This window comes from Copadichromis virginalis, linkage group LG19 (assembly GCF_057382275.1).
Source record: "Copadichromis virginalis isolate Kocher_CV1m ecotype Utaka linkage group LG19, C_Virginalis_male_GT1.1, whole genome shotgun sequence".
Taxonomy (NCBI): domain Eukaryota; kingdom Metazoa; phylum Chordata; class Actinopteri; order Cichliformes; family Cichlidae; genus Copadichromis; species Copadichromis virginalis.
This window is the reverse complement of record NC_140636.1, coordinates 29,873,943-29,891,055: the sequence shown is the minus strand read 5'-3', so window position 1 is coordinate 29,891,055 and position 17,113 is coordinate 29,873,943. Positions and strand designations below refer to the sequence as shown.

The following is a 17,113-nucleotide window of genomic DNA, read 5'->3' as shown; positions in this document are numbered from 1 at the left end:
AGCGTTATGAGGTATATTCTTTTGACAGACTATGGAATCTATGTTAAGTCAGTTATGAATGTAACGTGTATGGCTGCAAATAAAGAAGTAGTAATAGTGTTTCGCAATTACAGCATACCACATTTTCAGTGTTTGCAAGACTGATGTAAAGCCGCATAAGCTCTAAAAATATTGAACGGCTCTTTGGACGCGTTTTGCATTAAAAACCGACGACTTTCTTTTGTAGTGTTTACATTATCTGTGCAGAAATAGGCTAAATTGTTTAATTTTGTCTACCAGCTTTTCAATTTTAAAGATACATTAGAAATTTTGTAGACTACATATCTTTATCCAGCTGTTGGCAGCGTTTAAGGTCTCACAAAAACAAAATATGAGGGTTAAAGAGCACGTGCCATTTCTATTATCAGTAACTTTTGGAGGAATTTAAAAAAAAAAATAAAAAAAAAAAATGCCAGGAAGAATAAAACCAACGAATCTCAGAGCAAATAAAGTCGCAGCAGGCCCTTGATGCTGAGGCCAGTTTCGGAACGCCATCGAGCCCAGGCTGAAAATCCTCGTCCTTGATCATGTTGAAGCGTCAGTAAATAGTCCTGTGTCGCCCTCTTGTGTCTGCTATGTTCAGTGCAAGCAGCAAAGGTGAGAAAATGGCGGACTGTACGTTAAACAGCTGTACATCACATTTCCTCACTCTACTTCCGCCATATCAAAAGGTAAGAGGAACCAGTTTTTCCGGTTCTTTGCTCCCTTTGAGTGCGTAGAATCTGAAACTAAAGCCGATCAGGCTCATTTTACAATGAGCTGCAAATCATGTGTTGCGCACTGTACACCTGCAGTCTTTTATGCCAGTAGACCATACAAGTGGTGTCTGGCCCAGCGACAGATGAAACAAAACACTAAAAACAATCTTACTGTGCATTCCTGCCTGCTATCAGCACAAAGACAATGCACACAGACAAGTCTGTATAAACAACCTAGGTACTAAAGGGGGGGGGGGAAGCAAAGCCCAATGAGAAACCACACATGACTTCGTGGAGCATCTTTATTATGCCACAAATAAAAGCCAGTAGTTCTGAAAGAGGACCTTGCGCTTTTTACTCACCAACAATGACATTCTGAAAATGGTCGAAGCTGATTGTGATATAGTATGTATGGTTGGCTGAGCAGAAACGGGAATCCGGGAGTGTGTAGCACAAAGGCGGGTTTGGAAAGTAGAGGTAAGAAATGCAGGGCAGCACAGTGGGGGGGGGGGGGGGGGGGGTGTTGGAGGATGAAGAATGGCAGGAAGAAACATTCAGATACCCATATGAGAGGGGAGGGGAAAATAATCAACAAAACAAAACAAAACAAAAAAAAGAAAACCCACACAGACATGCTGCATGACAAAACTGCTTTCCAAACAAGGGGAATGCACACCGTTCTGCTTAATATACCACATTTATTACTTTTGAACTGATTAATAGAAAGAGTGGGTCAAGACCACTCGCATCACTGTCTTTAGAAAACGGAGGAAGGAGAGAAACAAAAAGCAGCCCATAGCAACAACGAATCAACTTGTCCAATAGAAAGAAGGAAAAAAAAAAAAAAAAAGGGGGGGGGGGGTAAATTAGGTCCAAAGACTGTCAGAGGGCCCCTTTTTTTAAGACCTTAAAAATTATACAGTGGGCAAGGTTTTATCAACTTAACATTTCTTTTACTTTCGAACTCTTAAACCTCTTCCATCCCCTTCTAGATCCTCCCTACCCTACCACCCCACACACTCCATCCAACACACTGGGAAAACAAAATGAAGGGCCTTCTGAACATTTGCAGTCCTCTCAAACAAAAACATGGCAAGCGTGTAGAGAGATTCTGGAGTGAGTGTAGCTGGCATACGCCTACGATGAAAATCCACCAAGGAGGAAACTCTGCTGGGTCCCGGTTGAACATTTGAGCATCCTCAAAAGACAGATTGGGGTGGGGTGGTGGTGGGGTTACAAAGAAAATGAGACAAACAGCCCATTTTTCCACTTTGGGACACTATTATTAGTCAACACTACAATTTCTATTTGATTTGTGTGTTTGTGTGAGAATTACAGACCTGCTCTTGGACCATTTAAAAAAAAAGAAAAAGAAAAAAAAGAAAAAAAAACCAACAAGCTGATCCATTCATTTCAAAAAGGAAAAAAAGCAGCATACAAGGGGAGAAAGCATATGTAGTGGAATGGGGGAGGGCAAAAAAAAAAAAAATCACCTAAGGATGCTATGCATTTAGTTGTAGTCCTATGAATAATTGTTTCCTTTTCTTTTTACTACAAGTTCAAAGTAAGTCTTTAAAGTCAAAAGAAATCAAAGTCTTCATTTAGTTTCTGTCCTTTGTTAATTCTTCACCCCTATTAGAATTTCTTTAAGAGATCTGGATGTAATGACGTAATGGGGTAGAGGGCTTTAAGGGGGCCATTGCAGTCTTTGACCAAAGCACCAACTGTTACTTGACTCGTCCTTGGCGCTCCTAGAACATGAAAGGACAGCGTGTTACACACAAAGCAGAAATTACATCATACAAAATATAGGCACATTGCAATAGATCCTTCCAGTTTCTCTTGTTAAATGTGGGCATCCACTTAATACACATTTTAATAGTTTCATAAAACCACGGCTCTTGTTTGCAAACGACAACCTAAACAGCTGTGGGTTTTAAGGAGGAAAAGCTCGATAATTTAGCAGCGTTACAGGTACCAAAATATCAACTACGTAATGTATGTGAAAAATATCCAAGTGGCACAGACTCAAAGTATGAAAACAGGCTAAATTTATTCAGAATACAGTTACCTGAAGCCTGTAATGACTTCTGTTGTTTGGGTTGCTGGGATATGGCTCACTGCCTTGGACCTCCACCTGTCACAAAAGAAGCAAAAACTGAGCACAACTGAAGCACTTCAGATTGAAAGAGCCAGGTCTTTGTAGTAAGATCATTCAGTAATTTGGCCCAAAGGATTACTTAGAAACAGAGCAGATTCTGAGTGGCCTAGCTCAACAGCTAAATATCAATAACTCTATATACAGATAACAGATATTAAAATAGATAAAACCAAATGTTGTCCATCTCAAACTGACATATATAAGACAATGTACCCTAGATGAATCTTCTTCAAATGTCCATTTATCATTTTTTATTTTTCAGTAAGCAATTAATTCAGGTTTACTGCCCTCAATTAAGTGGCTCAGTTTCAAGTCTGGGTGTAAACATAACTCAAAATGAACAAATCACCACAGGTTAAAATGCTGTTTAAGACTTCGAACACCTGGGATAAAATTTAAAAGGTTTTCCCTTTCTTACAGAGACCACAAAAGAGCAGTTATGCTCTCAATTCATTTTTGAACAGATGTCTTGCCATCAAGCGAGGAAGGAGAAAGCCAAAATACCCAATAAAATTTAATTTAAACTACATACTGCAAATTCACCTCCACCAATAGTCGAGCTTACGTATTTGAGCATAAACATTGTGTAGACAAAGATATTCATGAAAAATATAAGTTTTTGCTTTTTCCCCCCTCTTGTTATTTTAGTTATATTTAAATCTATCCAAGCTCATAGATACTAAGTGGTAACCTCCAGGCAGCGCATTTGGGTTTTTAGCAAGCTACACGTGTTTTTCCAATCACAGCAGTTCTGAAAAATAAAATGCAAAATCATGTCAATAGATGCATCTATATAATGCCAGTGCACACCATTAAAAAATAATTAAGAGGCTAATTTAAATTAGGTTCCAGCTCAACACTGCTACGTGGGTGCTTTGTGGCCCAACAATGATGACAGATGTTAAGCATTGTGGATCTTTGTTACCAGTATCCGCTTGCCTTTTCGCCATTCATTATTCTTCTGATATGCTCTGTCTGAATAATCCACTCACCAGCCAACTGATGGAGAATCCCAAAAGCAACAATCCCCACCCTTGTGTCACACACACTTGGGGTTCAGTATAGTTCATTGAAGGCAAACTTAAAGATGACACTGAATAAAACAACTGTCCCTAGATTTGCCCAACAAATAGAAAATCAACAAGCATTTGGAGACGGGTGGGTGTAATTTCCAATACAGAGTATGCTTATGTAAATTTAAATACTGTCTCCACCTTGATACGCCCATATTTTGGATGTAATCCATTTGCCAAAGAGGAAACGCACAATTAAGATGAAATAAGGGCTGGCAGTATGGAGTCATTTCTTGCTTACTACACCAACAAGTTTTGTGTGCTTGCACCAGTCTGTGGCTTAGCTGTGATCCAGCTGACACTGGTCAAATGAGTTGACAATAGGAAAGTGGCATGAGTTGTACCCAAAGTGAGTAACATTTTCCTTCACCCGTTTTCTCAACTCCATGTGTGAGGATGGGCTCACGGGAAGAGAAACTAACAGGGGAGGCAAAATAATTACGATTAAAACTGACAAAACACATGTCTCATCTGACGGACATGAAAGCATACAAATACTTTAAGCACTCACTTCCCTCCTCCCCACCTTTTTATTTGACCCCCTTTTGAGTTTTAGTGGGAGAGGGCAGAGGTCCCATTGACATTTATCCTTCTAATAACGGACAACTAAGTAAATTTTAATTGATACATTTTACTTTTCATTTCAGTTAGCTAGAAAAGCAATGTTATGTCATATCTGGTGCTCTTCGTAACAGAGCTTATTAAAGTAACGCAGGTATTGGATTTAGTAACTGACTAAAGACAAGGTCTCTATTTTGGCATCAAGACTAACTGATCAATGTATCTGTAGTCAAAAAAGAAAAAAGAAAAAGAGTAAAACACGAAAAAAAAAAAAACAAAAAAAAAAAACAAAAAAAAAAAACAAACACACACACCGCTTGCTTGAAAAAGAAAGAAACCCTAGAAAAAAAAAACAAACCATTGAACGATCCCAGTATAAACTTAACAAATTTCCCTTTTCGGTTTGACATTTTTCCATTTTTGCTCCGCTACCTTCATGCTCAAATAAGCTAAAGAGATTATCAATATCATAAAGCAGTAAAGGGGACCACATCTCTCATAGTTTTAGCAGCACAGCAGCTTCAGCTGTGAACAAGATAACACTGATAAAGTTGCTATAATTACACAACTAAACACCATGCATGTTATCCATTTTATCTTTGTAAATGTTTTCTCTTGCTGTCCACTCTTAAAGTAGAACATTACATGTGACTGTTAACAGGTAGAACATAAAAGCTAAAGGAAAAAAAGATGACAAATTGTTCTAATCCATATAAGCACATGAAAATCAGCTCTCAGCCCATCTGTAAAGGGTTGTATTGTACCGTTTCTTTGTAATGCATAACATCAATGTTGTACAAACACACATACACAGGCTTCAAACACTCCACCTTTTTTGAAGATCACACTTGTTTTTCATTCATTTGTTATGTCATTCACTTTATTCAACAGTGACTTTGTTACCTTTTTCACACACTCTTCTTCTTCCTGACGCTTCTCGTAGTGAGAAAAGTCATCGAAGATGGAAGTGGTGTGTTTATATCCAGCGATGATCTTTAGCACCTGCCTGGCCTTGTCCAGTGGCACCTCCTGTGTGTCCCGAGAGTTGGTCACTGGCTTATTTTCGTTGTTCTCCAGTCGAATGTGCCTCAGTTGACTGTTGGGAACGTCCTTAACAAAGATCCAGCGCACATCAAAACGACCCTTCCACTTGTCCTGCGACCACACGCCAGCAGACGTGTTGTAGTCCACGGGTGAGCGCATTTCTGCTACACCACAGAAGTGACCGCTCCCATTGACACTGAACAGAAGATAAAGTGGTCCTTTACCACCCAGTGAACGGTAAGCTGCATCAAGCCTCTTGTTGCCATGCTCCGTGCTGCACCAGATGTTATACTTGATGGAGCGGTGGATGTCATCCTCGGAGTAGCTCTTGATGATAAACACCCTGCCCTGCTTGGGATTCCAGTCAAAGTCCTTCGGGTTATAGTTGTTGACCATACGCAACTTCTCTAAAACTGGGTGAGGCTCCGAAGGGACCCCTGGAACCACACCCACTCCTGAAGAAGAGGGAGGTGACTGGCCTGTACCACTCCCACTCGTATCCCCAAATCCATTGGCCCTATTCCGTGGTGGGACCCAGCGGGTAGGTTGAGATTGTTGTTGCTGTTGGCTTGGTGGAGGAGGACCACCCTGGGAGAGAGGAGGCTGGGGCATCTGACCCATACCTGGCTGCCCAGTGGGTGGAAGCTGATGCTGACCCATCTGGGAAACAGGTGGAACCAGTTGTCCATTGCTCAGGGGCATTTGTGGATTCCCCACAGCAGTACTTCCAGGCTGCGGGGAAGCCTGATTGGGCGGCTGCCCGTTGCTGGGAATAGGGGGCACCTGCTGAGGAGTGGTGGCTTTAGGCATTGTGCCCTTGTTGTCCCAAGTGCCAATGTCCATGTTGTGTTTAATGGGCGGAGGAGGCAAATTAGCACCAGCCATGCCACCCTTAGTTTTAAGCTTGGGCTGGGGTTTGGCTGGTTTGCTGGCAATATCAGCCCAAGAGGCAGGCTTGGCAGGGGCAATTGAGACAGGAGGCATGCTGGGAGGTCCAACAGATGATACAGGGCCTAGTGGACCCCCACCGGGTAATCCAGAGCCAACTACTTTAGGCACCAAGTCCCCGGTACCACCAGGAGCAGCACCACCTATCTTAAGTCCCGCCATGCCCTGGTCCAGGCTGTTCATACCAGGTGCCTTGTTAAGGGGCTCGTTGGCAGCAGGTGCAAATGGGGACTGTCCATCAATCATGGCACCTCCAAGTGAGCTGGGAGCATAGGCGTAGCTGCTGCTGTAGCCAGAGCTCTGCGGTGTCCCCGACTGTCCCTGAGAGCTGTTGTTACCCCATGCTGAGAAGTCGATGCCACTGGGGAAAAAGTTGAAGCCATGCTGACCTAGAAATGGGTTGCTCCCCAGGGGGCCTGGTTGGCCAAACATAGCGTCCGGGAGGTAGTGGGGTTCCCCATTGCTCAGCTGTCCATAGGAGGCCAGGTAAGGCATAGGAGGATCCCCACCTGTGGACCATGCTGCCTCATTCAGGGAGTAGGAAAATCCTATGGAGGGGCTGTAGTAGCTGGGCATGTACGAGTCCGACATGGCCGTATAGGCATTGCTCTAAATGGAATAGAAAAATGTGATTTAGTGACAACATGGGGAAAAATAAATAAATAAAAATAAATAAATAAAAAAATTTGTGGAAAAGCACCCTAGCATTTAATTATTAAAGCAACATATTTTGTAACATTAACAGCTGAACACTCCTCTTAACATGAGCGCAACTTGTTCTTCATCCAGGGAGTGAAACCACAGTAAAAATAAGTAAAGTAATTGAACTGTCACTGCTCACCACCGATTGTGACAACAATGTAAACAATCCTCTCACTATTCCTCCTTTAAACTCATCTATAAATAAACAGAACTAAACAATGAACTGTTCCCCCACCACCATTTAGAGTGTCTTGGAAGAAGATAAGGACAGCTATTCTTCTGAGTGGACCAAAAGACAGGCTCTATTATTTTCCTCTACAGCCCACTTCACAGTGCATGTGTACGTGTGTTAGTTACTGCACAGGGAACAACCACATTTAACAAAAATTAAAGCAATAAAAAAGGTGAATAAAGAGATGCACATTAATATTCTTCGTAATCAAAACACAAAAATGTGCAAAGTAAACCTTTTTTTATAGTTTCACTTACAATTAATAATATGGCTGAAATTGGGTTTAACAGATGTGCTAAGATTACAGTAACTAGGATATATTTATTCATATATGCACGGTCATGAAACTTGTCGTGGATGCAAGCTAGAGAATATCAGCTGATCTCTACATCACCATTTTAACTTCCTTAAACCAGAATTTCAGTTAACCCTTGTCAGATTTATCTGAATTTTAGTGCAATAAAACAAAAAAGATTCGTGTTCAACTAAGAACATTTAAGGATAAGCCAGTAACAGACTACTTTAAAAAAAAAAAAAAAAAAAAGGGGGAAAGATTCAGATTTAAAACAAAAAAACAAAAAAACCCAACAAAACAAAAACCTCACACACTGGGAAAACATTTACCTGTCTGGCCTGAGTATTCAGGTAAGGCTCAAATTCATCGTCATTCAAAGTATCCTTTTGGGTCACAGCTCCGTTTTGCACTGTAAATGAAACAACACTTGTGTTAACAGGCCTGTGCAACCCCAGAGGTGCAATGGGTTAGACATTATCAGGCAATTAACATCAGCACCAACGCCACTCGTTACATAACAAAACCACTCCCTGAAATTAGAACAAGGGGGAAAAAAAGCAATAATTGCTCAGTATGCTTCAGATTACATAGTATGCTCAATTATTTGAATCAGGCCCAGGAAAAATTAAATGGACTTGGAAGTAGTCAAATACTGGCATAAAAGAGCACTAAAGAAATTTAGATTCCCACAGCAATAGACACATTAAAATAATAGATAAAACCAATACTGACATCACTTCGAGAGAAAAAAAAAAATGCATGTTAAAATGCAGGTAGATGAGTAGTGCGTGTGAGCGAGCCCCCCCGCCCCCGCGAGTTAAAGAGCGCTCTCTGTTACAGGTGATGTTCATGTGCTGGAAAACACGAGATTGTCAGAGCTTTTCGGAGAAAGGGACAGAGAATTAAAATAAAAATTATTTGTTCAATGTGTTTATTCAACATTATAGACTGACAGCATAATGATGGGAAAGCGCGAGGGCCTTTCTGACACAGGAAAAGCATGTCGGAAGACGTGTCATTTTGGTTAACCTAGCAACCAGCTAACATTAGCACGCTAGCGTCTCCATGTTAACGAGCGCCAAGAGTCCTTTCAACTTGACGGAGTTGGCTAACATTAGCCAGGTCGCCAGCGTGCTATAGGGTGGCACCTGTAGCCCTAATATTGCAAAAGAAATTTCATAATGTCTGATAATTAAAGACACTGAGCAGTAAGGTGTTTTCCACGCAACTATGGGTGATAAAAGGCATTAAAAGTAGAACCAGGAAAAGGATGCTCATGTGTATCATGCTGCCATTTAAAGTTAGCCACTCTGGAGACAGCTAGCCTGAAGCTACCTGTGGGAACCTGTGCGATTTCTGGGATGTAAAGGACACTTAAAATTGCTTTGTTTAAAGCCTGAAAAATCCCAACCTGAAACACAGTATCATTAGGCGTTTCACTCAAGTGATAAATTATATGAAAACCTTTAAATCGTGTACACAGAGGCCCATTCTACCCGAGCAGCTAGGAAGCCAGCTATCGCGTTCGCGCACGCAAGATTTTCTAAAGCGAAAGGTACATAAAAAGATTCGCACTCTCTCAAACCCAAGTCGACAATGTTAGATAATATTTGATCTTACCTTTATTAGCTTGGCCTTTCGGTCTCTGGATTGGGTCCAGGTGATTCATGAAGGTTTGATTTATGAGAAGAGAGGAAGGGGAAAAAATAGATGAAGAGATATATTTTCAGCAGTCAGTTCCTTTAGCAGGTGGTCAGGCCTACTGCACTACGGAGCCGCTGCCTCTGAGCTAAGCTATCCTCGCTAGCCCGTCGCGATGCTGAGAAATTTGGCCCCCGTAAATGTTCAGAAAATACCTCTCTTTACCTGTTCAAGAAGACTGCTGGCTGACATGTCTTTCCCCCCCCGGAGCCTGTGTAACTGTATTTACTCCTAAATAAAAGCGGCAGGGTAAAATAATTATCAAGCTATTGAAGCGTTTCAGCCAAGCACCCTTATCTCTCTACAGAGCCTGGTTCTACACAATGGCGGGCTGCAGTTTGCTTGACAGACTCCTCAACATGGCTGGGCGGCCCTCGTCAACCCACGATGGTATTTATTTACAAAAAACGTGCGCCCCCCATTGGTGTGGAGGAGCCAGGGTGATGTTAGAGGCTATTATTTTCATTATAAAACATCAACATCTGAAAGATATTTGAGATAAATTTCTTATAAAACCACTGTAGGATGTAGAATACAACATAACAATATACAATATAACATAAATATGTTATTTATGTTTCATATATATGTGCTTGATGGTTGCTGAATGTGTGGTGCTATGACAACAATTTTCCTCTGGGATTGATCAAGTCTCTCTGATTCTGATTCTGATAAACAAAACCACATCAGGAAATCAGGATTTCTAATCTAAAAATCCTAAAAACTAATCTGTTATATAACTGTTACTTACCCAGGAATTTATTTTCAAAATTCACTGCTGAAACAGTTGCACCTTTAAATCATTTTCATGCTGTTTTTGCACTGCTTTCCAAATCAGTAGAGCAGAAGGTTGCCCCAGAGTGAATGTTGTAGGTTGCAAAATTACGTGTTTCTTCAGAGAAGCCCCCAGCCTGCCCCAGGGGAGCTGCTGTGTGAGCTACAAGCTTGTGAAATCTGTGATTGTACAGGTTGGAGGTATGAATGAATGCAGTGCCGATTCTAGAGTCTATAGTGGCCTTAGGCAAAAATTCACAGGTGGCCCCTTCAACCACCATTCATTAAAATTATGGTTAAAAAAAATCTGACATCATTAAAAGAAATTTCGCACTCACTGTCACAGCCACCACAGCTGGACACCCTTGGCTGCTCTGCTAGCTTAGCTAAATAATATTAAATGTCAAAGAGACTAAAATAAATACTGTGACGTTAGTGGGTAGCAAGTATTTCTCACCCAAAAGTTAAGGCTAATCTGGCAGCAGTTTAGTTATTTAATATTGTACAGTACCAATCAAAAATTTAAGACCACTTAAAAAATGGCAAAAAATCACATTTTACTTGATTGGATCTTATAAAAAGGTTCCAAGTAGAGCTTCAACTTGCAACAAGAAGAAATGGGAGTGAAAAAAGAGAGAAAAAACATGTTTTTTTAGCATGCAGTTTATTGAAAACAGCGCTTAAACTGAAACAGGCTGTTTTACAGCTGATCAAAAGTTTAAGACCACATGCCTTTAAAGGCTAAATCTGTGCAAAAAATGTGGATTCATTGTCATTTTCTGTCAGATAGTCACCCTGTCATGACTTTCTGATGGCAAAGGCAAAAAAAAACCTCTCCCTTTTTGGTTGGGTTGTTGAACTGCATAAACAGGATCTCTCGCCGTGCGCCATTGCTGCTGAGGTGGGATGCAGTAAGACATTTGGAATTTCTTAAATGATCCTGAGAGTTAGGGAACAAAAACGTCAAGTGGAAGACCCCCAAAAATTTCACCAACACTCAGCTGGAGGATCCAGTTGCCTGTCTGTCAAGACACTGGATGATTCTCAACCCAAATCAAGGCTGTTACTGGTGCCGACTGCAGCTCCATAACCATCAGACATCAGAGACTGAAGAGCTTCAAAAACAAAAAAATGTCTTCAAAGGGCTCATCTCCTTGAAAGCCACAAAACTGACTGTTTGGACTTTGCAAGAGAACACCAAACATGTGACATTGAAAGTGGAAGAAAGTTTTATTCTCTGATGAGAAAAATTTAACCTTGATGGTTTCCAACGTTGCAGATCCCACCTGAGATGTTTTCTACGCGGCACAGTGGAGAGGGTGCCATAATGGTCTGGGGTGCTTTTTCCTTCAGTGGAACAATGGCGCTTCAGGAGGTGCAGGGGTGTCAAACGGCTGCTGGCTATGTCCAGATGTTGCAGAGAGCATCCCTCATGACTGAGGACCCTTGTCTGTGTGGTAACGACTGGGTTTTTCAACTGAACAACGCTACAGTACACAATGCCATTTTGCCATTTTTCATGTGATCTTAAACTTTGGATCGGGACTGTATGTAATTGTTGCTATCTGCTGCACTCACTGCTGTTTCTCTTTCGTCGCTACAAAACTACACTGCTGTTTTATTGATTTGTGGTAATCTGAATCACACAGGCTACTTGGAACAGCGTGAGTGGAGTCAAGTGTGGCTCCACTATTGTCATTGCAAACTTTGCATACTGCTACTACTGTATTTTAAAGTTTGTCGGTCCTTGGGGACACACAGACCCCTGGGCACTTAGCGATTGCCTAGTTTGCCTGGTTGTAAGCTGAGCCTCTGAATGAATGAATGTACTTTGTGAGTACTGAGTACTGTGTGAATGTATTTTTTGGGGCATGCAAAGACAGCTGAAACTCTTTGGAACTTCCCTAAATAAACCAAAACTTTGATTTCCTCTGACAAAAACCAAATCATCCAGTTGTCCATCATTTGCAGACACTATTTAGTTTTCTAGGTCTTTATCACCCACTAGTGTTGTTTCAGAGGATAATACTCCAACACTAGTACTTGCTATTTCATGCTCTTTCCACAAGATGGACACCTAGACACAATCCTGAATTTTCAATTTAACTTTTAAAATCAAGTTGTTGTTTTTTTCTTGTGTGTGGCAAGGCCAAGAAATCCAATTATCACAAATGATCCTCCACTTATTTTCCCATGAGTTCCATTATAAAGGAACTCTGCTCACTTACACGAGTATAAAAAGCATTTCACAAGAAGATCCTTTTCTTGAAGTTAACTTTTTCTTTATGTGTTTATCATGTGTTTGATTTTGACCATGCAAGACTCAGTGACACTAATTACAAATGTGTCTATATTGATATTGCCTCAGCTTGTAAGTCATCCTTTATAAACTTATTAAGAATACACCCACTCATTCAAAGACCCAGAGTCATTTTCATCTCAAGACCAACTTTTAATATATTTTAACAAACTGTAATCTTCCAAAACATGTGGTATTATATACAGTCATTTATGTCACCAGCTTCTAGCCTCTGTAATATTTAGTTTGTAATAGTTAACATCATGCAGGGCACTTGAGTGAAATGGTGACCCCCTCCACCCCAATCTACTGTACGTGGCATGTGACTAAATTGCACCTAAGAAGGCACGATACAGGGCCAGGAATAACCCCATCTTTGCAGCTCAGACAATGTCAGCGATGGTCCAAGAGCAGCGTAAAAGCCATTACTCCAGAGATGAAGTAACGCAGATAAGTGTTGAAGAATGGAAAATATAGCAGACTTAACGAAGAACAAATGCAAATAGGGATGACAAACCAGTAGCAGTGACAAGACATTTGACTTGTGAAACATGCCTAGGACAGTAGAATGGCATGCATGTCTCATATTCCACCTTTCATCTCTCAATCATTTTTGGGTGCTTGACTTTTTTTCCCCTGGGGCTTGTTGACTGCTGTGGATTGGACAGGTGGCATAGCATGGCAAAGAGCTGGCTGCTTACCAGCCAATAAAAATAGCTGTGGTCTCCATGATGTCGCCGGTGAGTAAATCATAGCTTCTGAGAGTAGGAAGAGAGAGACATAAAATGATTAAATAACTGCTAATCTCTGTTTTGCATGTTTGCACGAGATTTTTTTTTCAAGAATTTCTCTTGAAAGTTTGTCTTGTTGTTTTTCGACCTAATTTGTCTAAGTTTGTGTCAGTCTCTGCATGTACTCTTTATGAATTTGGCACGTCTGCATTTTCAGATTCACGTGTAAACACTGAGAACGATGTTAAACCGAGCACAAGGAAAGACTGTTGCATTACTCATGCCTACCATCCGCAACACTGCCATCTTGAGCCAGTCACACTGGCTGCAGTTGCCAGAAAGGGTGTACAAACTAAAGCCGGAGTCTGATCTCACTCCCATACCTGTCATTCTAAAGCCACAACACTATGCTGCTGATGAGGAACCTGATCTGTCGTAAATCTTCCCTGTTTGACCATGTGACACGACAAATTTCTGATTCTGCCCTCTGTCCACCCTCGCATCTCTTTCCCCCCCACCCCCTTGCCACCAGCATTGCCCTTCTAACTGCAGGCCTTGCTGGCACCCTGAAGCAGGAATGTCAGGCAGTAAGGTGACAATCCCACATGCTCAGATGAGAGGTCCTGTGTGCATCTTTCTTGTGTCTGTATGTTTTCTTTTGGCCTTACTGTATATCTGTGTGTGCTTTTCAACGAGTTTGTAATTTTGTATTTTTGTGTGCCTCATTCCGATGACCAATGCAGTTATGTGGCGGCAAAATTGTCTCAGCAATAGGATGTTAGCAATGTAGCACTTGTCAGGCTCTCTGAGGATGCTGTTAATTCACATTCTACCCATTTAATAAGGTTAGCCTCCAATACAGTGGGAATTGAGTATATTTAGCTAGGGAGCACATTGCTTGTTGTATGATTGACTCCCCAGCAATAGTGAAATTTTATTTTCTGTCAGTGTATTACAGATCTGTTTAATAAATATATTCTAAAAAAGCCTTTTAAATCTGTCTGTGTACTTCTAAATAACCAGCGATTTTGCATATTTAAGAGCATTAATTCTAAAAATAAACCAAAACATTATTGCTGATTTCTTTGCAAATCAAACCTTGGTTTTAAATTTGTGAAAGCGTTTTTCCCAGCCCTCAACAGTACTGGTGTTATTGCATGGTTGCTTGCTCAAGAAGGTAATTCTTGTAAATTAGTGCTGGAAGGAGCAACAGCTCCCTGATTGTGTTATTACCTGAAAATGGATATCATTTTGGGGCGTGGCAGTTGTGTAATATGATGATGATTATCTATTGTACCTTCTAAATTATTTCTTAAATATTTCAAGAAATACAGAAAAATTTGCTGTAAACATTGAATTGTAATGTACAACTTAAGACCAAAAAATTGTTGACAGACTGAGATGCATTTAGGCGACAGAATTGATTTTTTTTTTAACTTGTAGGCTCCTGAAACCATAGACTTCCTCAAATAAAATACATTCTATATTCACTGTAAACACTGCTGTGGAAAATGGCGATTAATGCCAAATGCATGTGATTTCTACTGAAACGGTAAATTTGTGCATGTTTCTTAACTTTCTTTAACTAACTTCTAGATTCAAACTCTGGAAACTTGGGCCTCGGTGGTCCGCGGAGACAAAGCGGAGGTTGTTTGACGAAGAAAATAGCTGCACACATGCACATTCTATCACAGAGGATTTATCACCAACATTTGTGTAGAAGGTTGAATGAGCCAGACCTGTCCATATGTGGCCCTTTGTATGTATGCATGTGTGAGTGTGTGTGTGTGCCTGGGTGTCTGTGTTTCTGATGACACTTGGTGATGATTTTGAACAGCTGAGATGAGTTTGTGAACTGGACAACGGGGCAGCTGTACATCTCTGTCTTGGACATATACACACACACGTACGCGCACACACAGGCACACATACTCACTGAAGCATATAAACAACAGTGGAATCCTGAGGGGCTGACCCCCTCGGGACCAAGCCACTCTGAGACCTTAATAAAGGACTTGTTGTTTCAGGAGGTAGGTTATATGGTTTCAGGTTCATATTGCAAGCCCCACTTTACAGACCATCACCATATGCTTACTGATCACATTTTCCTCAGTGGCATTTACATCTTAATAAACTTTATATTCCTTTTGACAGTTTAACTTCAGTGATCTTTAAAAAGACAGTGGTACACGGAGCATTCACAATTATTTCTTTAATGTTCTCAGGTATTTCTAGCACAGAGTATAAACTATTAATGGTGGTGTTGCAATTTGAATAGTGGTCTAAATAAAACCTGGTTGCCATTACTACCTCAGCCGGCCCGCAAATCTCAGCCAATGAAAGACTTTGCCTGGTCAGACCTCTTTTAAGAGAGGCGGGGCTTAAATGTGCTGAGGGGTCACAAGGAATGATGTAACCTGTGTTTATTTTCAGCCTATACACGTAAATGTAGACACCACCAAACACATTTCCCCTCAGAAACACACACAAGATAAATTAAAGATGTGTGCACACTGTTCTTCCCATGCATAGAGTTTGGCATACACTATTAAATATCACTGACAAAAACAAATGAAGCAGCTGACTAAATTTTGGACTTTGGGACCAATGCCATGTTCTTGCAGGCTGACTGTCTCTCTCGCTGTCTTCCTAGTTTGGTCACTTGATGACAAATGTGGCCACATGTATGTGTGCACACACACACTCAGCAGCACTCTCTTATACACGCAATCGCAAATGTGCACAGGGGTTGGCTATGGCTGGGGAAGACAGGGTGATTAAATAGAGATAAGGTGTGTGTATCACTAGGGAAGACAAGTGGAGGGGTGGGGGGAGCAGAGACAGAAAGAGTTACAGAGACAGAGAAATTTAGTCATGGCCATTAATACTAATAGTGGCCTCCCTTCCCTTCCGTCAGCTGCAGCTGTTGATCACGCTGGTGTAACAGTGAGCTTTCTAGCATTGCATCACTCTCTTTCTCCTTGACTCCTGTGGCGTCCTGCATTACATTACCCTGCATGCACATGGATCTGGTAGCCCTTATTCCACAACTTACTGCAAGGGCAATGCACTGGAAGCAGGGCTAATGCCCAAATAAGGTTATTAAAATACTTACGTGGCTTAGAAAGTGAGATTCTGTTGCTGTCTTGGGATTATATACAATGCTGTGCCGCGCATTATAGAGAATTATATCACACAGCTTTGAAATAATAATGATTAAAAGCTGATAGAAAAAGAGAAAACTTACATATTTAAGCATATCCACTGCTATTTGAGAGCATACTTGATTAACTAGCATGCCAATAACCTGCTACCAGTTATTCACAGTATGTATGATGTATGCATAGCAAGATGTTGGTCATGTTCTGCATCTAGAGAACGCAGCAAAGGAACGATGTAACTTCCAGAGGAGCTCGTCCACTAGCATACATCAGAGACATTCCACCTCATCTGACACTCGTCCATGGAATTCTGCGAACTTTCCACACTATTCTCCCAGGCATTCTGAAGTGCCTGTCAAAAAGACTGGCATGCCTAAACATCAGGCACCCGTAAACACTTAAAACAAGCAAAAGAGGCTGCACTATTGGAAAAAGTGTTCTTCACATTGAATGGTTGTTGTTTTGAAATCCGTGTTTCTGTGGTGCTTGTGATTGTCACTGTTTGTGTTAGTGTGTGTGAAAATATCTTTTTATTTGCACTTCTGATAGGTGATAATTTGTCATAGATTTGTGCAGAGTCCCTTTCTCCTTTATGCTGGTATGACCAGTGTATGCAACCTATAGTTGACACCTATGTGTCATTCTCGGAACCCACTAAATACTTCAGATGACTTGAGGGTTTACTTGGCAACCG

At 41.0% G+C, this 17,113-nt stretch overlaps 1 protein-coding gene across 1 annotated transcript; it reads right to left on the bottom strand.

The window, feature by feature from the left end:
* Nucleotides 1-1,021: 1,021 nt before the first annotated feature.
* On the bottom strand, nt 1,022-9,835 carry ythdf2 (YTH N6-methyladenosine RNA binding protein F2). The gene is made up of 6 exons (XM_085440546.1): nt 9,620-9,835; nt 9,374-9,398; nt 8,083-8,162; nt 5,436-7,133; nt 2,809-2,874; nt 1,022-2,488 (listed from the first exon to the last, which is right to left on the bottom strand). Exons 1-6 carry the CDS (start codon nt 9,644-9,646, stop codon nt 2,465-2,467), a joined length of 1,920 nt encoding a protein of 639 aa, XP_085296672.1. The 5' UTR covers nt 9,647-9,835; the 3' UTR covers nt 1,022-2,464.
* Between the last annotated feature and the right edge of the window lie 7,278 nt (nt 9,836-17,113).

Excerpts from the sequence above, each read along its gene's own strand:
- ythdf2 (XM_085440546.1), bottom strand. The coding sequence starts at position 9,646 with ATGTCAGCCAGCAGTCTTCTTGAACAG. Across the intron at positions 7,134-8,082 it reads TGAATACTCAGGCCAGACAG|AGCAATGCCTATACGGCCAT; the intron begins GTAAATGTTTTC and ends TATTCCATTTAG. Across the intron at positions 2,875-5,435 it reads AAGAAGAGTGTGTGAAAAAG|GTGGAGGTCCAAGGCAGTGA; the intron begins GTAACAAAGTCA and ends CTTTTGTGACAG.